The sequence below is a fragment of the Filicampus tigris genome, chromosome 15, assembly GCF_054856515.1.
Source record: "Filicampus tigris isolate MCC_2025a chromosome 15, RoL_Ftig_1.0, whole genome shotgun sequence".
NCBI lineage: Eukaryota > Metazoa > Chordata > Actinopteri > Syngnathiformes > Syngnathidae > Filicampus > Filicampus tigris.
The window spans coordinates 14,856,090-14,882,828 of record NC_141231.1 but is presented as its reverse complement, the minus strand read 5'-3'; the positions used below and the strand labels follow the sequence as shown (position 1 = coordinate 14,882,828).

At 40.8% G+C, this 26,739-nt stretch overlaps 4 protein-coding genes and 1 long non-coding RNA gene across 10 annotated transcripts; 2 read left to right on the top strand and 3 right to left on the bottom strand.

Annotated features, from left to right (window-relative positions):
• Positions 1-1,511: 1,511 nt before the first annotated feature.
• Positions 1,512-9,930, bottom strand: nup54 (nucleoporin 54). Of its 2 annotated transcripts, XM_086054450.1 has the most exons (15): positions 9,796-9,930; positions 8,621-8,728; positions 8,421-8,504; positions 8,126-8,296; positions 7,326-7,412; positions 6,962-7,123; positions 5,918-6,138; positions 4,604-4,791; positions 4,208-4,404; positions 4,067-4,121; positions 3,905-3,998; positions 3,215-3,322; positions 3,000-3,119; positions 1,950-2,060; positions 1,512-1,842 (listed from the first exon to the last, which is right to left on the bottom strand). In XM_086054450.1, exons 1-15 carry the CDS (start codon positions 9,839-9,841, stop codon positions 1,714-1,716), a joined length of 1,881 nt encoding a protein of 626 aa, XP_085910576.1. In that variant the 5' UTR covers positions 9,842-9,930; the 3' UTR covers positions 1,512-1,713. The 2 variants fall into 2 exon arrangements, with proteins under 2 accessions (XP_085910576.1, XP_085910575.1); XM_086054449.1 differs by lacking the exon at positions 8,126-8,296.
• Positions 9,931-10,548: 618 nt separating this feature from the next.
• Positions 10,549-13,273, bottom strand: nxnl2 (nucleoredoxin like 2). The gene is made up of 2 exons (XM_086053404.1): positions 12,848-13,273; positions 10,549-11,933 (listed from the first exon to the last, which is right to left on the bottom strand). Exons 1-2 carry the CDS (start codon positions 13,147-13,149, stop codon positions 11,765-11,767), a joined length of 471 nt encoding a protein of 156 aa, XP_085909530.1. The 5' UTR covers positions 13,150-13,273; the 3' UTR covers positions 10,549-11,764.
• A 25-nt stretch (positions 13,274-13,298) lies between these two features.
• LOC147135696 (uncharacterized) lies at positions 13,299-25,926 on the bottom strand. Of its 5 annotated transcripts, none has more exons than XR_015089834.1 (4): positions 25,822-25,926; positions 22,570-22,724; positions 18,770-18,892; positions 15,147-15,471 (listed from the first exon to the last, which is right to left on the bottom strand). It is a non-coding gene; the product is annotated as an uncharacterized LOC147135696 (long non-coding RNA). The 5 variants fall into 5 exon arrangements; XR_015089833.1 differs by having other exon boundaries at positions 22,570-22,864; positions 25,822-25,912; XR_015089836.1 differs by lacking the exons at positions 15,147-15,471; positions 25,822-25,926 and adding an exon at positions 13,299-14,080 and having other exon boundaries at positions 22,570-24,867.
• Positions 13,919-15,629, top strand: gng10 (guanine nucleotide binding protein (G protein), gamma 10). Its single transcript, XM_086053405.1, has 2 exons — positions 13,919-14,107; positions 15,274-15,629. Exons 1-2 carry the CDS (start codon positions 14,027-14,029, stop codon positions 15,397-15,399), a joined length of 207 nt encoding a protein of 68 aa, XP_085909531.1. The 5' UTR covers positions 13,919-14,026; the 3' UTR covers positions 15,400-15,629.
• On the top strand, positions 18,215-23,513 carry btc (betacellulin, epidermal growth factor family member). The gene is made up of 5 exons (XM_086053403.1): positions 18,215-18,422; positions 18,776-18,883; positions 21,465-21,585; positions 21,810-21,956; positions 22,405-23,513. Exons 1-5 carry the CDS (start codon positions 18,383-18,385, stop codon positions 22,544-22,546), a joined length of 558 nt encoding a protein of 185 aa, XP_085909529.1. The 5' UTR covers positions 18,215-18,382; the 3' UTR covers positions 22,547-23,513.
• Positions 25,927-26,739: the final 813 nt, after the last annotated feature.

Genomic DNA, 26,739 nt, shown 5'->3' with positions numbered 1-26,739 from the left:
CACAATTTGATTGAAAATGGTATGACTCGCTTCAAAAGGGGATGATGCAATAACTTTGATTTTTCACTTGCCCAATATCGTAAATGTGGCATTTCCTTCAAAGACGATCACTCCCAATTAAAGATGATTCGATACCTATCTCGACATATTTTATCGTGGTGCAATTTGATACATTATATCAGATCTAGCTCTGAATACAAAACTTTGCCAACCAACATTCAGAAAAGATTTGAAAAAGGAGAAAACAAGCAAAAGTTAAGAGGAACAGAAAAAAACAAAAACAAAAAAAAAACAAGATTCTGGCCTTAAGTAAGAGGAATCATTTTATGGAATAACCTGAACCGAGAAATCAAAGATTCCAAATCAGACAACACATTTAAAAGAATAACTAAAGACAGCATGTTAAAGAAATAGGAAATATGTTCATTTAGCTTGATCATTATGCCATTGTCATTTTTGTTCTTGAGAACGTGTGTGTATGCATGTGTTTTATTTTTTTTTTGTAATTAATGTTATTAAATGACATTGTTTTTTTGTAACTTAATCCTGGGGAGGAAGGGGGGCAGATAAAATAAGACTTGGTCTTCTCTCTGCTCCGTTTCATTCTCGATCGGAGAACATTTGTATTCATATTATTATTGTTTTTTTCTACTTTTATAAATGAAGAAAAAAAATCCTTAGATGAGGTAAAATTTCAAATTTAAAAGCACCCTTTGTCTTTGGAGGCCAAAAATGTTTTTTATTTGATTCTCGTTTTCCCATTTTGCCAGAAAAATGTTCAAGGCACATTTGTCAGATGTTTTAAAGGTGGACCCGGGAATCACAATTGACTGGAATGGGAACAAATGGAAGTTCATTCCAATTGTTTCAAATCAAAGCTCCCATGCATCCGGATTGTTCCTCATTTGATTTCGTCACTTTGCCAATACTTGCATCATACAAATGTGTGACATTGCAGCCAACAAATCCGGGTTCATTCGGCAACAGAGCTTCTCCTTTGATTTCCTGTAACATTGTCGCTGCCACGTGTACATTTAATGCATCCACTTTTAATTCTTATATATTTTACGATCCGCCTCATAAGTGGACGTACAAACCACTTTTACAAAGGAGACCTATTACACTTTTATCCAATTTCTCCCGATAATTAAAAACGGGTTTAACAATCTTAACGTATGTGTTAGGTTGTGCCAAGGATTACATCACTTCCTTTCTTCCAAAAAGAGGCCATTTTACCCGGGTGGCCCACACCACGGCCCGGGGGCCATTTGCGGCCCGCCGTATATTCTTGAGGGGGTCCGCGGCATATCCTGAAAATAACTTTCGGAAACATAAATGGTTTCCTCCACTTTCTGCTTAGTGTTACTGTCAAGATCCAACATGGGAAAATATCACAATGATCTCTAAGTATGGTCACCTTCCGACGAAATTGCTCTTGTTTTGGGTCTGAATACGGACATGCGACATGAGGTCGCGGGCCTATGGGCGTGATAAAGACGCAAGGCCAGTGGTTTTCAAAGTTTCCGTTGAAATTTTAATAACGTTCTAGCGGCAGATAAAAAGCAACACAAAGACGTATGTACAACTGCTTTCAAAGTCTCGCATCCATATTCTGATTTGACATGAATGACGGGGAATATTATTTGGCACCTGGAAGCTTTCTTTTAGTCAGTCATGGGTCCCGCAAACAAATGTACGAGTCGGCGCGTCCGCTCAACTGAGGATGCCGCCTCGCACGTGTCCGCCGTCGCTCAGCCCGTGCTCGATGAGTTTGATGTCTTCCAAGTCGTCTTTAATGACGCTGATCAGGTGACTCAAGCCGTCCTGCTGCTGCTTTAGATGCTGTAGGCGAAGTCACGCAAAAAAAAAAAAAAAAAAAAAAACTTTTGTTAACCGTGAACGCTGCTCCCCTTGGCCGAAAATGGAGGTCACCGGTTTCCGGCGCGTACCTGTCGGATTTCTCGGAGGAGGTCCGCGTCAACGTTGTAGCGCTCCTCCGACCGCACGGCCCCGAAGTGGTTCTGCATGCGGATTTGGGACATCAGCTCATTCAAGCGGCCCTGGCGGATGAAACAGCATTCATACAATGTCCAAAGTTCAAATAAAAAGAGTAGTACAATCCTTCCTAGGTGATACATCTCGGCCGATGGATAAGCTCGGTGTCCCTGGGATGAGCCAAGTTTAGCCTGGGTTGTTAGGGCGAGTCTTTGCGACATATGCATACTTAAGCCCTTTTCACCCTGCACTTATTTTTCACTGCGAGGCAGAGCGCAAGGTCAACGGCGCTACGGTGCAAGTGTGCCCATATATGGAAGAGTTTTCTAAGTGGGCGAACAGGAAGTAGCACGGATGCTTTTCCTGCTGGTTGGTCGATTGCCGTTAGCGCCCTGTCAACATTTCTTTTTCACAAAAATAAAACGCAGTATAACAATAAAGGACTTGCTACTGCTCTGCTCCACTTTGTAAAGTAACTTGGAAACGAGGCGATGCTAGCCATGCTAGTTAGCTAGCTAGCCATTTACCTTGGTGGCAAGTCTACAGTATTTATTTCACCAATCGTAAACACGCCAACTCTCATGACCTGAACTTGGCGCCCTAATAACTGCACTCACATTGGAAGTATTGCCTTCTTTAATACAATACAATTTTATTTATATTAGCACATTTCACAACAGCTACAGCTGTAACAAAGCAAAATAACAAAATAGTAACAGTACAGCAAGTGGAAGCAATAAATGAACACAAAACACTACATTGGATTTCCCTTTTAGACTTGAGTACATTTTAATCAATATTTTCTTTTTTTCATTTTTGTAAAGTATTAATTTACATTGACGTAAAAGGTATAAATAAGGACCCCAAAAGCTAAGGATCACAGTAGGTAGGTTTATGAAAAAAAAAAAAAAAAAAAAAAAGATAAACAATGATGGTGTAGGGCCACAATTGCTGAATCGCTTTCATGAAAACGCCAACTAGCTAAAACTTGGCTTTCCGCTCACCTTGAACTGCGTGGGGGCGTTGAGCTCCGACTGAATGGTGTCCAGCTGCACCCTGAGGTGCTCCTCGTCCACCTGGATAGCGTAGCCGCTTTTCCTCTGGATCTCCTGCTTGATCAGCACCTGGCAAGAAAGAACAGCGCGGCCGTGACGAGAGCGCGAAAAGAAAAGGGCCAAGGCCAGTGCCGGGCGAGACGGCGGCAAGTGACGCAACGTACCTGCAGCACGCGGTGAGAGAGGTCCATCAGCTTCCTCTTGTATTGGGCGATCTTGGCCACGGTGGTGGCCTGGTTCTTCTGGAGCTCGCTGATGTCGTTGGAGACAATCTGCAAAGTCCGCATGTTCATCGGCGCACCCAAGAATGACGTGCTTGCGGCGCCGCAGTTTTGCTCGTAATCCAAAATAAATTGAGATATAGTTTTTTTTCCAGTGACACTTGCCTATGTTCTACCGCAGATTACTCAAGAATGACAAATGCTAGAAATAAACTTTTTTCTTATGAAAGAAGAGAGTCTAATCTTTCTTTTGGTAGGTTCCATGTCTACATAGTCCTAAAACACACAATTCTGGGGGCCTTCAAAGATGGGTCAAAATCCTCGAAAATGGCTGGCGCTGCCAATGAATGAGTTATAATATTTTAAAAAGTTGCAAATGGAAAACGTCATGGAATTCAAGTATGATTTCCTTGTGTGTAAACAGTGCGTTGGATATAAAGGCATATTAATAAAAAAAATTTTACGGTTATGCCAATTGTGTAATTGTGGAGCGTAATAATCGTAATTGTAATTGAATTCCAATTAATTGCACAGCCCTATTGCTTGATGGTTAAAAAAAAAAAAAAAATAGGTGGGAAAATGAATCACATAAAATGAGCGTCGGTTCGACCCTAGTCAACGGCGCTCACTCACATCCACTCTGGTCTGATGCTGCTTAGTCATCTGCTCCTGGATCTGAAGTCGTCGAAGCAGCTCTTTGAAGCCCACCATGGGCACTGGGATCAACCTGGCCACAAAAGACGCCGATGTTTCGCACTGCGGCTTGCACGGTAAACCAACAGCAAAGTTGCTCACTTCTCTGGGTCAGGGTTGTCCACCTTGGCCTGCTCCCAGATGATGGGGTCCACCCCTGTTGCGGACGCAAATATGGTCTCGGTAAAAGCGGCGGGCAAAAAGGGGGGCGGGGCCGGGGGGGGGGGGCGTGCGCGCGCTCACCTGCCGGGGCGTTCTGTAGAAGCTGTTTGAGCTGCGCCGGCGAGAGCTCGGTGCGCGTGACCGACATGGCCACGCCCAGCTGCGCCAGCTGAGCCTTGATGTTGGCCTGCTCCAGGTAGGTGAAAAGCGTGGAGGCGGGAATGCGCTTGGACGTGCCGTTAGGCGAGCGCTCCACCACGTAGATGATCACCTCCGTCCTGGGAGACGTACGCAACCAATCGGAATTTTCTCAGGGGACCACTACGGGCAGGACCGACGATTAATCGACAGCTAATCTATCATAAGATTCATCGGTGGTTATTTTGATGACGGGCGAATTGGTTCGAGAGCTCGTTTGATTTCAAACAGTCAAAATGGGTCAGAATTTCGCCCCGTGTGCGTCCATGTGAGACGTACTGGTCGTTGGGCAGAGACTTGACGCCGTCCACGTTGACGCTGAGCGTCTGGTTGCTTCCCAGAACCTTGTGCAGTGACTCCACCAGCAGCTGCTGCTGCACTCGCACGTCCGCCTCCTTCTTGTTGAGGACCAAGACCACCAGGCCATCCTCGTCCTTGCTGATGGGCACGCAGCTGTAGCCCACGGCCTGGCGAGCGCAAAAGACAGTGAACGGCCACCAGTTGCAAACATTTGCGCAACCTTTTGTCGTGAGTTTCGAAGCAACAAGATGTCACCAAAAGGCTATCGAGAAATTGCAATCGACGGTAATTCATTCACTGCCATTGACGAAGTTACTCGTCTTTTCACAGTGCAGCCATTCAAATCCCAGGAACTAATTTATATATTTTTTTCAATTTTTTTTTTTCAAAGTGTAGTTAGTGTAAAAGAGGCTCTGAAAATGTCTGAGTGAAAATGAATGAGTTAAGGCAGTACGAAGTTTGCCAAGTGTATCAAAATTTGTGACTTTGCTATAATGTTCTTAATCAATTGTTGCCGTTTTTTTTTAATAGCGTTTTACATTATGGTAACGCCTCATGTGGAAAAGGAGAGCCACAGTTTATTGGGTTAATTAATTTTTGGAGTCAAAATGCGGTTACAAATTGTTACAAAAGTGTTACCTTTAAAATGTTTTTAAAGCCTGTGGGAGGGTTAAAATAATAATAAAGTAAAAATAAAAATAAAAATGAAAAAAAATATTATTTTGATGTCTCTCTATCATGGATCCTTCCAGTTGCGGGTGGGTCTGGAGGGTATCCCCTGCAATAAACGGGGGTTCACTTTATGTTCATGATTCATCTCGACGATTCATAGTTTGGAGTAAATACTTTGAGGGGAATTCAATTATTGGTGGTTTTTCACTATTCATGGCAGCAGGGCTTGGGCCCCTATCCCCATGGACTTAAATATGAATGGAATAATATGGTGAAGCCAGCGGCGGCCATCTTGCATTGCCATTCGCTAAGCCCGCCTAACTTGAATGCATTGATTTCTCTGTGACGTTATTTTCTGTCTCTAAGGTGAAAATTCCACAGTTTGTGGTGTACGGTTGTACAAATAATTCCGGGAGAAGTGCGACGTGCATTGATAATTGTATTTTCATTGGGGGGGGGGAAGAATAACAGAAGTTGTCAGAAACAGTGGCAACGCAAGATGGCTGCCCTCTGGCTTCAATCACGAGGGGCCTATTGATAGTCCGTTCAATCTGTTTACTGTAAACAGTACTTTTGTATTGATTGATCTTTTTTTCCCCCCGCCCAACAAGAGAGCGTTACCTTGAACCTGCAGAAGGGGTTCTCCTGGTTGAAGTCGACGGGGGCGTTGCTGTTGCTGAAGTAGCCCTTGCCTGTGCCCCAGTAGGCCTGCAGCTGGTTCCATTTGGCCAGAATGGAGTCGCGCTCGTCCCCCAGCAAGGTGGGCGCCGACAAAGCCGTCACCTGCTGGTACAGCTGATTGGGCTGAGCTTGCTGCTGGGCAGGCTGACCAAACAAGCCTCCTGGTGAGAAACGAGCGGATCGGCGCTTTAGTCATACGTGACTATGGCTAATACAAGTCATACAAGTGTATAAAATAAATAAATAAATACATTTTTTAAAAAAGAATTCAAGCGGCGAAAGTCAACCCAAACATATTTTTCTCAAGAATATGTTCCCAGCAGGGCCCAATAGTTGAAACACGGCTTTCTGATTAATTTTGCGTTTTGTGGGGTATAAGTTAAGCAGCAAAATGCACTCGTTTTTAGTCATATCTGCGGGCGGCCATTTTGTCTTCTGTCGACTGAAAATGACATCACAACTGCTCACAACGACAATCGCGGCTCAGATTCAGAAAACAGCTGAGCCCCGATTGGTCGTTGTGAGCAGTTGCGATGTCATTTTCAGTTGACAGAAGACAAAATGGCCGCCCCCAGAGATGGCTAAAAAATAAATAAAACGGGTGGATTAACACCTATTTCACAAATGCATTATTTATCGGAATGCCATGTTTCAACTAGTGGGCCTGCTGGGAACATATTCTTGAAAAAAAAAAAAAAACAAGTTTGCATTGACTTGCCCTTTAAATAAAGAATGTCACCAGCAATTCAAAGTGTTTTTTAGCATCCTTGTTTTAGACTATTAATTGTCGGACAGCGCGGTGATTAAGTGGTGAGCACATCTGCCTCAGAGTTACAAAGTTCAAGGTTCGACTCTCTGAGTCGGCCTTCCTGTGAGGAGTTTGCACGTTCTTCAGTGTTTGCGGTTTGGCGTTCCTTTTCCTTTTGTTGATTTAAAATGACTTCGTGACGCTGTCGTTTGCACGTGGCTGTCACCGACGCTCACCCTGCTGCTGCTGCTGAGTGGACTGGAGATTAAATCCACCGAACCCACCCAGACTGGTGGTTCCCAGTCCAGTTCCGAACCCGGTGGTGCCGGCAGCTGTTCCGGTGCCAAGGCCAGAAGTGAAACCAAAGCCTTTGTTTTGAGAGTTGCCGAACAGGCCTCCTAAGAACACAAAAGAATGCCGAGAACAAAATGCAGCAGTCGGTGTTCCACTTCAAAACAAAGCTGCCAAAACCATGCCACGTTGAACGCATCGTATTTATTTTTGACATGCTGGCCACGGTAAAGAGACATTTTCTCATTTTCTGAATGCAGACAGAAAGATGGCTGCAGAAGCCAAACAGAGACTTCTCCTTCCACTTACCTGTGGTGCTGGAAGAGGGCGCAAAGCTAAACGTGGAACCTGGTGCGGCAGCAGTTGTCGTGGTTGTGCCAAAGCCACCAAAAGCGCCTGAGGATCAAAAATAAATGTAAAAAAAAAAATTTATTATTATTATTTTTTTTTTTTTTAAATCATGATAAAATCAATTATGTTAATGATTGTAATGATGTGGATCTGTATGGAGAAATGAAAGCATGTCCTGAACAAACAAACAAACAAAAAATGGATTTGGGCAATCACTAAGAAAGCAATTATCATAGATTGGTGTATTAAAGTAGATGACACATTGACACTTTATAAGGGGCCGTCAAACATAATTCAAAATTACCTCTCACACATACTAGTAGAAATTGAAAAACTACAGATTTTTTTTTTTTTTGTAATAACTATAATGTGATGAAAGTTGAGTCAAAGTCAATTAATCGACAAGAGATTTTTTTTTCTGCCACCGCCAACCTTTTTTGTGCCAAAGACCGGTCGCCCAACAAAAATCATAGAAACAAATAAAAACAAATGATTAAAAGCGCACCGTGCGATTATGCTGATTGTCATTGTTGGAATTAACATTTAAATTGCGACGTATGAAGAGTGTGTCAACTTGTTGGCTGGACGTTTAATCCTGAATTACGGCCTTGACGGCTCCTCATACATCGTCTCCTCCGAATCCAAAGGAGATCGCACGACGTCACATGACATGAAGAAGCACGACACCACACAGATGTGACACATGGATGATTGTGTTCTCTACACAACTCAAAAATCACTCACGAGGTTTCATCTACCTGTGCTAGCCAGGCTATTGCCAAAATTGAAAACAGTGCCGGCGGTGGACGCTGCGCCAAAGCAGCCCGCGTTAAAGCCCGCACCAGTTGCCGCCGGGTTGGCATTTAAGCCGAAACCCCCAAAACTAAACCCACCAGCCGCGGTGCCTCCGGCTCCCAGCCCCCCAAATCCTACGGGCCAGCAAAGGCGAGCAGCGGGAGGGAGAGAACGACACAGTTGGGAGTTAAAATGACAAGTGTTAATACAGAGATGAAAGAAAGAAGAGAATGGACTAAAACAGGTGCAGCAACGTACCTGTGCTGGTGGCGCCAAAGGAAAATCCTGTTGCAGGTGCAGCGGCGGTGGTTGTCGCTGTGCCAAAACTCGGAGCTGTGAGAGCTAAGACCGGAAGTGTGCTCGGATTACATGACGAAAATGTCTATTTTGTCTTCTTTGTACTTCAACTTTATTCTCAAAATTTTGTACACGAGTGTTCAAGAGAAGAGGAGGCTTACTGCCAAATCCAGAAGCGGCCGTGGTGGTGGTTGCGGGGGTGCCAAAACCAAAAGCTGTTGATGCAGTGGTCTTCGCACCAAACGAACCGAATGTAAACCCAGTTGTGCCTTCACACCAAAGAAAATATTATGAATATGTCAAGTTATGCCAAGAGCTTGGCACAACTAAACACACAAACGAGGCATATCCTTCATGCCGTTAGCCACAACAGAAACCTATTCATCCATTCACAGTTTTTTGGGGGAACATATCCTTCGTTATTCTCTGAAAAACTCACATGTGTGCTGTTTTTGTGTGCACAACAATTAATACAGAATTATTTATTATTTGTTGAATATTGCAGTTGTTAGGTCTAATTCATTGATGGTGTTTTTTCGTCCGTGTGTGCGTTTTGTTACTGGTCCATGAATGCAATTGTTGCACACTCGGCCTGGTCTGTTTTCCCGTTACAATTTGTCTGACCTTTATTATTGTGTGTAAAAGCCAAAAGGTGAGTTTAATTACTTTTTTCTGTTGGCATTAAGTGCTCGGGTGTTTTTTTCCCCCTCATGTCAGGTCAGTTTATGCGAGTGTGTTATTTGGGGTACTTTCAAGTGCTTTTCAGCTTTCCTGTGTGGAACCATAAAGCTCAATCATCAGTCAAATGAGAACGTTTTCCAAAAAACGCATGTCAAGCAATACATCCCATGGTGCATTGAGCCGATACATTAAACTTTGACATAAAGTGCTATGTTTGTAAAATACACTCCGTTTCAAACAATATGATCTTATTGAAATGTATTCATTTGTTTAATTTGTTTCGAAAGCTCAGTAAGATGTAGTTGATCAATCGTGCGACAACAATGACGTAATCATTGCGCGTCCAAGTAGTGATGGAAGATTATTTTTCCCAAAAAGGAAGATTATTGTTCAATTTTATTTATTATGAGTTAACTATATGTAATTGCCCACTGGATAAAACCCCTGTGATTAGGGAGTAGAGAATGAGTCTTCACTTATTTATCGTTACCTGGCCGGCTATGGATAAACCATGCCTTAGCGTTCATGTGAGTCAAACCGATGTTTAAAAGTACCGATGGGAAACCGTCAAAATGTCTGTATTTAAAACACCATATGTATTTAAAAAAAAAACCATGAGTAATTAAGGTATTGATTTTGGTAATAAAACACTTACTTGCTGCAGGATTTGAAGCTGCACCGCTACCAAAATTGAACGCCATGTTGACTGTCCGACACTGGGCTCTTCGTCTCTTCCCCTTTGTCGCTTCTCAGCCAACAGGAGAGATTATTACCGCCATCTTCAGGCTGAATTTGGTACCACTAAAATAATTTGCTGCGGCATTCTCAAAAGATTCGAAGTCAGTGTTGTGTTTTTGCGTGGTTTGTTTTGTTTTGAGCTAAAACACGTTTCATTTCCAAAATATTGGACGTCACGGGGTGGTCATTAACAGAAACACACTACAAGCAATGACGTCATAGTATCATCAGACAGAATAGACATATTTGAAAAATGTATCCTATTTATATAACAGATTTCATGTCGACATTCTCTGTTTGTGCCCACAATACACACCAGCGCCACAGAAAAAGGATGGAAACTGCATGTACGTGCTCGTGCTTCATTACACACAACATCAGCATATTGTCAGATGCAGGAAGTTAATTTAAAAGGTTCTCTGGAGACATGCTGCATCTTAAATAAATCCACAGAGGCCATCAAGGAGAGCATGGCCCGTGCTGACTTGTCACACCTGTTGGATGCTCGGAGTGACAAAAGCAAAGTCAGCGCAAACACACACAGGAGGCAATCAGCACTAGAATGAGCACGCATGCTGAAAACAACATTCACGCGTGAGTGTGTGTTAACGAGGCTACAGGGAATCTATTGTTTGTCCGTTAGACATGACCACAGGCTCCAACAGACACGTCCCTTAGAGTATTATTTTATTCAACACATATAAACATTACAAAAAGTAGACACTGGATGCGTGATTACATATCAAAAATGACAAGTCGCGCAAAGAAATGTGCCTGAGCTTCCTCTCAAAATGCATAGGATTAGACAACTAAAGCAATCTTTTCAGTGGTTTGGGCTTTTTTTTTATGCCAATATTAGCTCATAGAAAAACATGTAAATGCTCGGTTTGTCAGAGAGGTATTAATTCTACAAGGTTTATTATTGTGGTTTGTAGAGCTGTTCCTAATATTCTGTCCCTGTCATGGAGATAAACATCCATCCATTCTCAATCCACACCGTGCTGCAAGTTAAGACAAGTCAACCAAAATTTTAGGAACAGCTGTAAGTGCAATTGTAAAGCAGGTCATCGACATTATCTTGTGCTTATGAATCATAGTAAGTCAATCTGTTGTAGAATTGAACATAATTAAAGAAAAAAAAAAGTCTAATTCTCGGTTTGGGATTATCTGTGACAATACAAAAAGTTCTAGTATTAGTGTGGTGTAAAATTTCTTTCATTTACACTCAACTTAAAAAATTCTTTTAACAGAATATTCTGTGATATCTTTGAACTTTACATTTTTCTAAATGGTCATATTTGAAATTTTAAAAATAAATATTCTGAGATATCCTGGAACTTTACATTTTGCTAAATGGTAATATTTGAAATTTAAAAAGAAACAATGTCATACAGCATATTTCATCAACAAATAATCATTTAAAATAAAGTGTGATTTTGGGCTGCAGCTATCAAATTTGGATAAAATCCGAGTATTCTACTGATTATCGTATAAAAAAAAATAGTTTCCATTTTTGAACAATAACGTGCATATTACATGCTAGTACTGTATCATTTTTGCCTACTTGGTGTCCCCATCCTCCCGTTCTACTGTAGTATCTGTGAGTCTTATGGCTCACTCCTCCCTGTTGTTGGTTCCTAGCCCAGTGAATAACAACATGTTATTGCGCCATGGGAAATTATCCAATTTCACCTATTTGGTCTGAAAATGTTTTTTAAATTACTACAAATGATATTTGTTCATCTATCTATTGCCAGTATAGTGACAGGCAGGACGACTAAATGCTCTTGCACTGGATTGGCAGAAGGTACATAATCAGCGTGCGCCGTGAGATTTTTCGAATATCAAATATGTGTATGGCTCAGTAATGGTTGGGAAACACCATTCTAGCCTTTAAAGTTCTGGAAGATCTCAGCAGCCTCCAGCCAGGTCCGGAAGCAGGCCAGGCCCCTGTCTCGGATCTGCTTGCGGCCTTTGTCCGTGATCACGTCGCCGTTCTCCTTCACGATCACCAGCTTGGGTACGGCCGTAATGTTGTAGCGCTTTTTCAACTCGCTGCGATGACAACAACAACATCGGATCAGTGAGTTGCTTATCAATGTACTTTTTGGTTGCCTTTTTTGTGATGGCAAAGAAGAATATATATACATGTATATGAGGATTGGTTTTCTTCACTTGATTTCAATTTTGAGAAACCTGTAAAACATCCTGGTCACAAATGACAGTACTATAACCAGTATTATGTATAATTTGGGGCTGTATAAACTAGGGATGGACCGATTATCGGCCAGGCCGATTATCTTCACCGATATTTGGCTTTTTGACAAATATTGGCATTGGCCTTTTTAAAAACTCTGCTGGCCTATCAATTTAAAACTGTGGAAATATATGATGAAATAAAAGATATGTGATTGTTTAACATTCCGTCATTTTGAAATTTACCGTAGAAAAGTACATGGAGCTATTGCTTAAGTTTTTCCTTTATCCTTTTTAAGAGATGCTGACAAACCTGGGTGCTCCCTGAACTTTTTGTTAGAATTTTATAACAGATGTATACTGTCAAAAATTTATTGTAATAATGATTTTTTTAAAAAAATCACCATTATGCAAACCTGAAACATTGTTCGATAAACATGCTTAAAGACGTTACAACAAAGTTAAGAGTCAATTCTTCTTTAGATTTTGATGCCAATATTTTCCTTTTCACTGAAAATGAATATCGGCCTCCTTGACTACTAATAATAGGTATCGGCCCTGAAAAAAAGCCAATCGGTCTATCTCTAGTATAAACAGCATCTGCACCAGAAGGATTTGCAGTCAGCTCTTGAGTTTAGGATTAAGAAAGTGAGGGTGACCTCTATAAGGCCTTTTTTAAACAGACATTAAAGACACATTAAAATCAAACAAAAAACAAAACAAACTTCGAAATTCTTATCCCCTCCCGACTTATTCGTGTGCGTGTTACTGACTGCTTGTAATCGTCCGTCCAGGGCAGTGCCAGCCAGTCGCCGTGCATGTCGTGGTAGTAGTCCACCATGTCCGCGGTGGACTTGTCCGAAGACACGAAGACCACCTCGAACTGCGCCGGGGGGTCGCCCTCCTCCACCAGCTCCGCGTAGAAGTCGCATAACACGGGCGTGAAGTCGCGGCACGGCGGACACCATCCGGCAGAGAAGTAGATGCCCACCACCTTGTTCCTCAGCGCTTCCTCGGGCTCCACAAAGTCGCCGTCTTTGTTGAGCAGAGTGCGGCCGGCGAACACTTCCACCATTGCTGCTTTTCAAACTCGCCCCTTTTCCGTTTCTTTTATGTACTTTTAAACATGGCTCTTTGAGGAAGGAGCTCCAGCGTCATGTTTATCTCCTTAGCCAGCTAACCACTCCTTAATCGCCCATTGACCAATGGGAGCTTGACAAGGTGATGACGCAATGATGTAGCCACGTGGTTTTCAGTGCGAAGATGCATTCAACTGCAGAGTGAAAGGGTCGGCAAATTAGCTTTCGTCGATGTTTAAGGTTCGCAAAATTGATTAGTAATTATTTGGAATATTTGTCACTTAATTTTTTAAAATTGTAATTAAATGTAATCAATCATTGTTCAATTTCAATTAAAAAATACCCTTTTTCAATTATTCGTATTGGACTGTCTATTTTTTTTAAAGGATGCACTTTTTAAATATTGTCATGATCGTTTTTTTTAAATACTATATATGCATTTATTCATAAAAACAATGTAATAAGGTTTTCTTATGAATGATTTTAGGTCTTTGAAGCTACTATTTGCACAGCAATTTGTGCAGTAAAGTAATTTAGCCGCTAGGTGGAAGTAAAGTATCCTTTCAAGATTCCTTTTTGAATAATGTAGTTAAAAGTTTTTCTTTTATTAAGAAGAGCATTGAATATAAAATATGTCCTTTTTTGTTGTTGTTGTTGAACATCAAAATATAGGCAAAACAGAGACCATATCTGCAAAATAAAAGCACAACTTGTGTTTTTTCCTTCCCTTGGAGCCAAATGGACTGGGAGGTCACTTGGAAAGAACCGAGGAGGCCAGCTCTTCCTTCCTTCCTTAGTCGTCGTTTGCTTTCCATTTGAGGAGCGTAGTGCCGTGACAGAACACTGCTCGCTCTCCCGAAGCATTTCAGCAACATGACCTCCAATTCCAATCTATCCAGCATGCGACGGCTGGTGGAGCAGCTGAAGCTGGAGGCCAGCGTGGAGAGAATCAAGGTAGGGGGTGCGAAACATATATTCAAAGGAATTTGTAAGAGGTGGGTCATTCATAAGTCAAGGAATTACTTAAAATTAAATTTAGTCTACTTATAATGTTCGATACATTTTTTTCCACATAGTGTTTGTGACAACTGTAATAAAATGTTAGCTAACCAGCAGACACGATTGCTCTGGCTCTTTGCTTGTTACTAGGCCGAATTCACAACTGCTGTCCAATGAAAAACATCTCTGAACGTTTTACTCTGAAACCAGTTGGGTCAAAATAACCCAACATGGGTCAAAAATGGACCAATCCACTGTATGGGTCAACTTTCTGGGTTGTTTTGTTCATAAAATTGGGTCGTTTTAAACAACCCATAAAATTGAGTCATTTTGTATAAAACAACCCCCCCAAAATGGGGCGTTTTGGAGTTTTGTACAAAACAACACCAAAATTTAGGTCAAAATTTCTCAAATGGTGGATTGGTCAATTTTTGACCCACGTTGGGTTATTTTTGACCCAACTGTTATGTTATGGTGTAAGGTGCCTTTTTGCACAGTGAAAGTAATTGTCATATGAGTGCGAAAAGAAGTAACTGCTTAAGTATTTTTTTTTTTTAATCTGAGAAGCGGGGAAAAAATGTTTTGTTGATTTTTACATAATCAATATAGGACTTTGTAATTGTAATAAAATATTAGCTAGTTACTAGCTCGCAGACATATGACATGTAGCTCAATAGAATTGCTTATTTACAATTAAATTAATTGGACTTTGTCACAACTGCCCCATTGTCCAATTTGATTGAGAAAAAAAATCTTTGAAGAAACAGCAACAAAAAAAATACTTAACAGGAATCAGGATTCACAAACGTGTTTTTCATTCCATTTTTCAAGTACTTCTGTTTCTATTTTCGGGAAACATTCGGGAAACGTGTCTAAAAAGTGTTATTATATTATTACTATATATATATATATATATATATATATATATATATATATATATATATATATATATAATTATATATATATATAATAAAATAAATTAATAATTGCAGATGGGTCTGGAACACATATATATATCCCTTGCAATAAAGGGAGTTCACAGAGTCAAAAAGCATACTATGACATATGGCAATGTACGAGTTGAATAACATAGAAATATGATATGATGCTGCTAAACGCAGGTGTCGCAGGCAGCTGCGGAGCTGCAGCAGTTTTGTCTGCAGAACGCAGGCAGGGACGCTCTGCTGGTGGGCGTCCCCGCGGGAAGCAACCCCTTCCGAGAGCCACGATCCTGCACGGTGGTGTGACGCCTGCCGGGAGAGGAACATTGTCCACTCGTAAGGAATGTCATGCTGCACCGGAAGCGTCACTGTTGGAATCTTCAAAAAACAAAACAAAACAAAACAAAAAAATCCCCTTTTGCAGTGGGAGAAGGGACGCACAAGAGAAGCCCTGAAGATTGTATGCTGTTTTCTTTGTGTGTTTTTTTAAAAATATAAGATCAATTTAATAAAAATACATTTAGTGACTGGAATTCATTTTGTGAAAATGTGTCTTTGGCAAACACTCTAATATTATTCTATAATGGTTAAAATTATAATGAAATTCACTGGGCTTAATCCTAACTGACCCATTGGTCTGTGAATTTTTTTGGGGGGGGCAGATGTTTTTCCTCCTCATTTTTTAAATTTTTTTAGATAAAACGACATAATTTTGAGATACATGCTTTTGATTGGACTGCAATGAATGCCAGGTATGACTGGGCACTATGCCAATGAAAAGCATGTATCTCCAACTCTATCACGTAAACAAAACTCCTCCGAGTTTATCACTTGGATTCCTTGCTGAGAACAGCATGTATCTCCAAATGTTGTTGTGTTTTATCTTGTATTCTTTCCTAGTTGCTAGGCAGAATTGGGGCTGAAGCAAAACCGCCCAGATGTTCTGTGACAAATTTGGCATATGTTGCAGTAATTGAAAAGCATGTATCTCCATATTTTTTCAATTTTTCACATGGAGTCTTCACTTGTTGCTATAGGCAGAATTCATGAGGCTACTTAATCCCCCCCGTTTGGCCTATGGCAAGTTGTTTTTTGGTTTTAGAACTTTTTAAAATTATGTTTTGGATAAAAAGAAACCCACTTTGGACATACATGCTTTTCATTAGACACCAACATTTTTCCAATCACGCCCACTTGTCTGAATAGAGACCCCAATCTTGTAATGTCAAGAAAAGTAGAGTTTTTCACATGAATTTGGAGAATTCACAGAGCTCAAATAGCTAAAGGCCTGTGACGAATTTGGCACAAAACTTGGAGGTACAAGCTTTTCACTGTCTTAATTGAAAAAATATTTATGAGCTTCACACCGCCCAAATCAGGTATCACCGAAACTCTGACAAGGACGTTTATTTAGACGACGTTGCTTGGATGCCGGCCCTAAATAAGCGGTCAGGATCTCACAGAACCTTCGCTTCCTGATGCTCGGGCTAAGTTGGGCGCACAGCCAGACAGGGAGCCGAGAGAGGAAGCTTGCTCTTCCTGTTCAAAGCTCCACAGACGCTCAGAACATTTCACTCCATCTCAAACCATTTTTCCACTCAATTTGCCATCAGAAAAAAAAATTACGGAAGTCAATGCTTTGCATTTCCGATTTTCCATGCTAATTAGAGTTTCCATGGTATGTTTGTATTTGTATATCAAGTATCTGCTTTAAGACAAACAAAGAGGGTCGAGTTTAAAAGTGTTTATTTGCTTATGGTTATGGTTACCAAAATAAAATTATATCATGTGGAATAAACAAACAGTACATACAATTTTATATACCGTGATAGTATTTTTTCTTGAAGAAGGGTCACTTCACTATCGCCCCAATCATTGCAAAATCGAAAAGCAAAACAGTAGTGCAGTAACAACAGAGACGAAATAACGCCATCTGCTGGTCAATAAGTACATAATCATTCATTTGACTTGCGTCCAACCGCACCTCCTTTACTGTATTGTACACGTATAATATACTATTCTTTAATTCTATTCAAGTATATCTTATTAAAGGAGGAATTGGCAGTATCCAAACTACTAGCAAGATTTGATTGTAGTTTCACTTAATCCCCCCCCCACACACACACACACAAGGCATTCTTAGACACGGTTGCTACATTGCTAGCATTACTTATTCATAATGGAGTGTTGTGTTGTTGCCCTCAAGCGTTGTCCTTATTTGAACGTTTGTTGATAGTCGGAGGTAAACAATAGGGCCAAGGAAACCGAGGCTGCTGAATGTCAGAGAGGGATGATTCCCCCCCCCCCCAAAGATATTTTAATTGTATTCTTTTGTCAAGTCATAAAAACTGTTTAACATATTGTATATGACAAACAGTCTTATATATTGAAAACTACAAACCCCCCCTTTAATGTTACCTGTTTTTGCTGATTGGCTGGAAATTCTATGGCCTCAAATTCCATGTGTGTTTTGCTTGTGGTAAAAACAACAACAACTTAATAAAACTGCTTAGCAACAAGTGAAGAATCCAAGCAAAAAAAAAAAAATCTGAAATTTGGACAACATAGGCTTTTCATTGGACATCCTAAATATTTGATTTAAAACCTAATTTGAGTTGTGGAAAAAAGGATCTGGATTCTTCGCTTGTTGCTAGGCAGAACATAATCGCCCAATAAGCCTGTTTTTTTTTTTTCTTTACTTGGGTGTCAGAATTTTCTTCTTTCTGGCAATAAACACATTTTGGAGATTTCACACACACAATATTTTCTTTGTGTTACTTGGCAAAATTTATGGGGATGAAGTGTAATTGTCCCATTAGCCTGTGAATTTTGATGGTTTTTTTTCCCTTTGTCACAAATACAGTATATTCTTTCATGTTTCGATACAATGAGCAAAGGTTTTAAAATGGTTCAAATTAATTTCCATGGCAGGGGGTGACTTTTTTTTTTTCAATGACAACAAAAACAAATACACCTGCTACTGGATTCTTGAAAGGTGTGCTTTTTCATGCTTTGAATGCGTTTTCTTTTAAAAGTGTGGGCGGTGAAACTGAGTGGGAGTGTCAGGTTACAGTTGACGCCCCTTTCTCTGCTCTATTCACACACAATGAGCAACACACACACACACACAAACACACACTCTGGCCTGCTCGGCTTCCAAGGCCACACATTCCCTAAATGAGGAACGTCGCAAACCACGGGGGCAGCTTTTTGTCCTTTCTTGGAGTTTACAAAGTGCGGATTGAAATTTCACACACCCGATGACTACTTGGGCTCAAGCGAAGACGTCATGGCTAAAGTGTATGGACTCTATGTCGGAATATTAACAGGTACTTGCTTATACTACTCCATTTATGTAATAGATTCCATTCCTATTTTTCATCATTGTTAATATTTTAAAGGGGGGAAGAGTGAAAATTACTCTGTGGGCTTGGTAAATGTTTGAATCGAAGCAAGCGGGCCATTGAGCAGCTGTGATAGTCACTACACACACACACACGCACACACACACACTTTCAGATTAATTTCCAAACTATTTCAGAAGGTCACCGGGAGGAAATATCGTAATTGGTGACTCAGCAGCATTGCTCACAAGGCGACAGGTGCAGTGGGATAAAAGTGAAATCATGCTGTCTATGTGCATGTGCGCGTGTGTGTGTGTGTGTGTGTCTCGTACCCGCAGCGCTGGCCTTGTGCGAATGGTCCTTGGCCAGCTGGAACACCACCGGAGAGGCTGTCAATCAAACGGAGGGCCCCTGCCGTCGCCGTGGCAACGGAGACAACTGCACAGGTAGATTAGCTGGAAAGAGGGGGAGGTGAAATAATAAATTGGATGTGGTGACATATCGGGATGGTGAAATGGAAAACAATAAACAAACATAAAAAAGATGCAATCTGAACTAATTATAACTTAAAACGCCAATTAACTCAGAGCATAAACAGACAACAAATGAAAACGCAACACAGATTCTAACTCTAAACTATGAAAGCTTTTGCATACATGTTTGCATAACTCTGAATGGCACGTGACATTTTGTCATTGATAAAGCAAATTTAAGGCTTCAGAAGACTTCATATTTTGTCACATTTGGACAATTTTAGGTAGCCAGAGGTTTGTCTCCTGCTAAACTAAAATGAGATTAAATAAACTAAGACAAACTCAGGTCAAATAAATGGCGATGAATTAAGAACTAAACTAATCCAAAGAAAAAATAGGATGCGATAAGCCAAACAAAAACAAGCTGTAATAATGAGATAAAGTAAGACATATTTAGCCAAACTGGGCTAAGATGAGTTAAACAAAGCCAAGCTTTAAATAAATAAAAAGCCAAACTAACTTAAGCGGAGAAAACTATAGATGAGACAAGCTAAACTTTAAGATAAACAACGCCAAGCTAAAGGAAGCTAAGATGACATAAACTAATGCTAAAGTAAGACAATCCAAACCAAGCTAAGCAAATTGAGCAAAGAATAGATAAACAAAATCAGACTAAAAATCAAATACATGTATCCAAGATAAACTAAGCAGGGATAAACTAAATTGAGATTAAATAGATTAATCAAAGATGAAACAAATTGTGGGACCCGAAAATAAGATTAGCTAAACTAAACCAAGCTAAAATGAGTGAGACACGCTGAATTAAGCGGCGAAAGCCCAGCAAAAATAAATTACACTACTGTAAACTAAATTGAGGTGAGCTAGACTAAGCAATGCAAATAATAAATTAACAAGTGCAACCTGTCACCAAGATAAACTAAGATACGCAAAACGAAGCTAATATGAGCTAAACTATGATCATTAAGATTCTATAAGAGAAGCTAAAATCATCACAGCTAAAATAAGCTAAACGTTTCCAAGACAAGAAGTTAAACCAAACAAAGATAAGCTAAACCATGATAAATTAAGAAAATATCCAAGCTAAAATATGATACATTTAATCACAGTCAAAACCTAACTAAAATAAGATAACTATGACTGGTTAAACTGTGCTCAAGTAAGATGAGCTAATCAAAACTCACTCCCCAAGAAAACGATAGAACAAAATAGAATCATGAGGAATATTTTTCCCTTGAGCGTACGAGAGAAAACAACAAGTTTATCTCATGACGTTTTCGGTGGCCCCTTAAACTTAGTAGCTGGTTATAATACTTTCTTGTCTGCTCTCATTGAAGCGCTCTCATTGATGCCGCTGCATTGTTTTATGAGCCAACATCCAAAGGTAATCTCGTGGAAAAGTGTCATAAAGATAGCGACCCAAGAAGAAGAAATGGTGTGTGTGTGTTCCGACCTTTAATGGCTGCGGACATGCTTCACTCAGTAAACGACATGTGTGCTTATTGAATCTTTGACCACGTCATACTTTTTGCTGCACAAATGCTCCCCCCCCCCCCCAACCTACCGCAGGATCATATTGCAGTCTATTTATATGTCAAAGGAGTCCATCTGACAAGGTTTGCGAGAAGCATAGATGTTCAATCTACGGCCCTTAAAAAGGAAGTCAACCCAAACATATTTTTTCCAGAATATGTTCTATGCAGGCCCACTAGTTGAAATATGGTATTCTGATTAAATATTGCGTTTATGGAATATAAGTTAAGCAAAATGTACCCGCTTTTAGCCATCTGAGGGGGCGGCCATTATGTCACTTCTGTCTTCTGAGAAATCCACCCGTTTTTAGCTAGCTCAGGGAGCGGCCATTTTGTCACTTCTGTCGACTGAAGATGACATCGAAGTTGCTCAGGCCTAAGATAACGACCAATCACGGCTCACCTGTTTTCTGAAGCTGAGCCATGATTGGCCGTTATCCGAGCCCTGAGGAACTTGGATGTCATCTTCAGTCGACAGAAGTGACAAAATGGCCGCCCCCTTGAGCTAGCTAAAAATGGGTGGATTTTTCATATTCCACAAACAAGTAGAATGTCATGTTTAGACTAGTGGGCCTGCATAGAACATATTCTTGAAAAAAAATATACATTTGGGTTGACTTCTTCAAGCAGGGGTTTGAAAAGTACTCACACTCAGTAGCAAAGTAGAAAGACAAATATTTGTGTAAAAAGCTCAAAATAGAATTACTGAAGTAAAAATGAAGTCGGTAAAAGTAAAAAGTACAGACTCTGAAATGTAGTTTTACTATCAATTATATACAATCTCTGTTTTGATAACTTGGCACAATGAACTAGCATAGTGCTTATAAAAGTAAAAAGCCATCAGAAAAGTAAATACACAAGTAAGGTACAGATACCTGAAAAATCTGCAAAATATCAATCTGTGAGTATCTAATATGGTCTGCAATGGAATTCTCCCCCCCCAAAAAACAGCCCCAAAACTCAGAAACCACTAATCTCAACAAATCCCATGTTATCTTTTCCAGCGCCTACTCCAGACACGGGTCAGTGGAATGGACACTTTACCAAATGTCCACAAGAACTGAACCACTACTGCATCCACGGGGAGTGTCGCTTTATTAAAGACCAAAAGGCGCCTTCCTGCAGGTGAGACAGAGGTTGTTCGTCACGTTTGAGTGACACCATGGTTGTGTTTACGTTCGCGGACCACACGAGGAAACTGGCGCTGACTGCGCATTTCTGCTGCATTTGCATTAGCAGACATCTGATACATACTAGATTTTTATCATAACATAAAATTATTTCAGAGTTTAGTCGTTTAGAGTCACTATGGAATTTGCCCATGATTCCTACCACCTTTGGTTCCTCAGGTGTCAGCATGGCTACATCGGCTCCAGGTGTGAGTATGTGGACCTGGACTGGCGGAGAGGAGAGAGCAAACAGCTGATCATCATCTGCATCATCGCAGCACTTGTGGCCCTCATTCTTCTCATTGTGTTCGTCTTTGTCTGCTCACAGTGAGTGTCGGTTGATTGTTGTGGATGCTTGTTTTTACATCGTGTTAGGGGGATGTAAAAAAGTTTCGGTTGTCACGGTTTAATGGGCAACGCTTTAGGAAAATCGAAACCGCCACTCCCTACAATTCCTAGTTTTACTGCCATTTTATTACCTCCTCCAAACATGAAGGTGCCAAGGCGTGAGCGATTGTTTTGCTTGCCCTTAGCCGATTAGCTTGTTAGCAGTATTGGGTATAAACTAGACAAGAGAGTTTTGTATTTGCTTCACAGTTTACGTTTTGCCCTGAGGTTCAGGGCTGGTAACTACGGCTAGTCTTAGCGTTAGCCTTCATTTAGCATTAGTGTTGTTAACTAGCTACCTTGCTAACTAGCTAACCTGTGCCCACTGAGGTGTTTTTCTCTTTGCCTTTGGTTTGAAATGCTTTAAACATTGCATGTTTCCTGTCAGTCGTAGGTTCAGATGTTGCCGGAAGGGGGGACGGCGGCGGGAGGAACCGAGGAACGGGACGGAGAAACTCCATATGATGGATATCATTGCACATCCCGTAACACCAGACTCAGGGGAGCCTCTAAACAACAATGACGTTTGACAGGAGCTTTTCAGTGTATGTACCTGTCTGGGAACAATTCGGATGTTGTCCTGCCAGATGCAGGGGGGATGCTGAAGTCCGTCCCGCCGGGCTGATCAGAATTGAGTTCTTCTTAATGGTGAGACATCTCTGTACATGATGGAGGACATTCAAACGGGAAGTCAACAAAACCTGGGACCTTGAGATAGAGAACCAAGAAGATACAGAGTTGGATTTATGATAAACACAAGCCAGAGATGATCGCTCACTGGAATATGCTGGAGTTATTGAGGCGCTACCGGCGGTTGCGGCCTGTTGACAGCCGCCAACTCTGGATCCCTGTGCGGCAAAATTTCCCTCAGTTCATCCTTGATCGACAACACTTTGCTGTGTACCCTTTGAACTGCACCGTGGCTTAAGTTATTTATCAACATTATCAATGCAAACAGACCTTGGCAACCAATAAGATGTTCGACCAAACCATGAACTCACTTCCTAGCTTAACTCTAAACGCTAACAGTAAACACTAACCTTGAACCCTGGTCCGCAAGCCGTGAGGCAAACCCTAACTTTAGGACTAAAGGCTAACCGTAGTCCCGAAGGCTAACCTTGCCTAGTCGCTATCCCTGATTGCAAACCCAAAGCATCGTCCCTAACTTAAGGCTAACTCTGTCGCAAACACTAAACCTGAAGGCTAATCCTTAACTGTCAACCAACCTAACCCTTATTGGTCTTATAGTTATGTTTGGACCCTACATTGTCCTATTTTGAAGTTCATAATGTGGCAAACATATAAACCACAACGTGCTTTGAATTGCAGGCAGGCTAGCAAAGCAACCAATTTATACAACAGATTTCATCTTTCAGTTGTGCCTTCTCCCAGCTAGCTTAGACTCTCCACCCTGTCCACACTTTTCCTTTGGATGAATATTTTTGAAAAACATTAGCATTTTCTATTTTGGTGTTACACCACAAGCTACATTTTTGTTTTCAGGGTGGGTGGGGGGCGGGGGGGGATTGTGGACCTCAAAGTCCAAAGGAGGAGGACAAGGAGGACTTGTTAGTGTATATTTGGACCCTGGCCGCGTCCGGGACCGAACAACCCAGCCAGTGTGTGACTGAAGAGAAGGTGGTCCGCTGTTTTTGAAATCTGCTCGAGTTTATTTATGTCTCACCTGCTCAAAACAGTGTGTGCTATATTTTCATTTAAATTCCCGCATAATCCACCATAAAACATCTTCATTTAATTTTGCATCCGGCGTGGCGCTGCTTTTTCCGACATGCCGGTAGATTGTGTACAAACGCAATGAAGTGGTTACAGTATCGTGATGGTATGTTGTAATATTACCGGCTGCAATTAGCAGCTTGATGCCGTAGGCGGTGACAAATTCCTGCGCTGTTCGCAGCAAGGTTTCACATTGCTCCACTACGTTGCCGTTTAAAGATGTTATGAACAAATATAAAAAAATATATATATGTATATGCTCTGGCACACAGAAACAAAGCATTATTATTTTCATGAAGGCTCAAATACAGCATATGAAGTTTTCAAATTGATTTGTAATATATTGTCTCTTGGGATCATTATTGAAGGGGAATATTTTTGAAGTCATGATCCTCCTTGTATCAAATTTCTGGATGTCTGAAAAACAGCACCCTGACTAGTTGGTGACACCACAAAGGCGAAACCCATTTTGGCTTATTAAATGATTAATCGATGGGTCTCATCGGTATGCAGTGGCCATTGACCCGATTCCAGGTGACCTGCGTGTGTCACCACTGGGCTGTGGAATGCAGGGGTGTGTCTGCCGCAGCTCTGATAAGCATGGCAGATAGCATGCAGGCTCAGTGAAACTGACACACATTGACACGGTGAAGTGTCTATCGGAAGAAAAATCTTTTAAATACAGTTTGACATGCCCGAAAGTGACTAGTAGGAAGTAGTCAAAACGAGCCCTTGAAGTGCTTATCTATGTGTGCAGCAGCCGTCACGTGACCTGTGTAAATGACTGAATGAATGAGAGTTTAGAATAGAAAACTTTGTCACTGTCACAGGAGCATTGATACTCAGTTAGGCTTCTCAAAATTTGCAGTGTTGGGATAAAAAAAACATAGAAGCACACTATCAAAAAGGCACATATGGGAGAATGTAAAAATAACACAATTTTGGGTAAAAAATGGACCAATCCACTAATTGGGTCAACTAGACCCACTTTCTTGCATTGTTTTGTACAAAACAGCCCAATGGGATGAGTCCATTTTTTTTTACCCAGAATTGGGTCATTTTTAACCCAACTGTTTTCAGAGTGCACACATTTTTTAACATCTTATTTCGAGACTTGTAATGTCCTGTCACCTTTTCCAAAATGAATAATCTAAATGTTTTTTTGTTGTATTTTCACACCATCGCCTGAGATGCCGGACCATGTAAATTAGCAGAACAGCTCACTCAGACACTTTCAGAAATGGGCAGATAGCAAAAAGTGTATATTTGGTTGTTTCATCTCACGCTTGATGGGTAGGCAGGCAATCCACAGACGTAGCTATCCATATACGAATTGGAAAGTCAATTTCCATATCAATATGTCCCCTTTAAGCAGAGGGAGGTGGCCTCTAGAGGTCAGCAAACATTCCCATAAAAACAGAAAACAGCCATGCGTCACAAAAGCATCAGAGAACGTGACCCTCAACGGGCTTATTTTTCTCTTGTCCCTTCCTTTTGATGACTGACCTACAAACATAATATATTTTTAAAAAGTTTGAAATCATCTTTTTTACGGGTATAATTTTGTTTATGTGTCCCTGGTAATTGTTAAAAATTTTGTTTTAATACAGACATTTTGAATAGTAGCCATAATGCTATGAGATTGCATCTCTCAACATGCATGTAACCCGGCAACTGAGACATTTTTAGCCATCTAAAGGAAAAAAAAAAAAAAAGAGTGCCATAACTCAGCAGCAAAGGCATCATCAAGCTAATCGCCCTGACCATGGGTAGATCTTGCAACTTTTGTTCCTCATATTTTCAGACAAATAAATCAATAAAGTTATTTTTGTTTGTATTATACAGCTAGCATAACAGCTAACACAACGAGCTTGTACAAACACTCACAAAAAAAGTAACTAAGACTAACTTCATTAAACAGAATGAATAACACTAGCCTCTTCTAAGCGTCTCACCGTCCCAATTGTCATACAATCCGTCTTTATAAACTAAACCCGTGAAAACTATGTGATGTTGCTTGACAGAAAGACAAATGAGCTACGAACACGCTAGAAAACAAATTGACGCTCACGTTTATCTTTGATCTCGTCAATATTCCTTCAATTAGTTTGAGTCTGGACAACTATAGCTTTCCTCGCTTTGTTGTTTACCTATCACATCAATTTCCTGACATCACCCTCCACCCCCACCCCCACCCCACCCCACCCCACCCAACCACCGCCACCAACAACAACAACCCCGATCCACTGATCCTTTATCTCAGCCATGCAAGCAGCAGAAGGCTGTGGAAAGCGGGAGGTGCCGCTGCTTAATGACTTGAACGACGGTGGGAAGCATATATGAAGTGTATTAACAGGATGCAAACACCCTGCATGGATAAACCATTAGCCTTGAAGGCATGCAATGTACGCGGAAGTTACATGTAGGAAGGTGCGACATAATCACTGACCGTACATCAGGCACAGCTCCAGATTTTTTTTTCTTTCCCGGGGCTAATGGTGGGGGGTCGTAGATAATAGAATTTCAAATCAAATGCTGCAGGGTTTTAATCTTAACTGGCTGCCCCCTGGTGTGCGAGCATATCTGACATCTTTTTACCTTTGCTCCTTGTTGAAAAATTGAAAACCTAAAACAAAGTGAATTCATATTGTTGTGGATTTACAACAGCCACACGACTTGCGTTTAAAAAAAAGTCCATAGCTTAATATAAACAATTTGCAAAACCATATACATCGGCTGTTGCTATATAAATCTTTAAGCAGTAGATTATGGATGGGGCTGCGTCCATACTCTGAATGGACCCACAATTCAGTTAACATAATAATCATATATTTATTATTATTATTATTATTTTTAAACATAGTTGTTGTTTTTTAATTAATTGTGGGGGGAATTATAAACATTATTTCCTCTACCACAGTGGACCGCTGCATATACTGGCAGTTTGGCACTTGTTGATTTACACATGGGCAGATTTGTTTCCCAATAT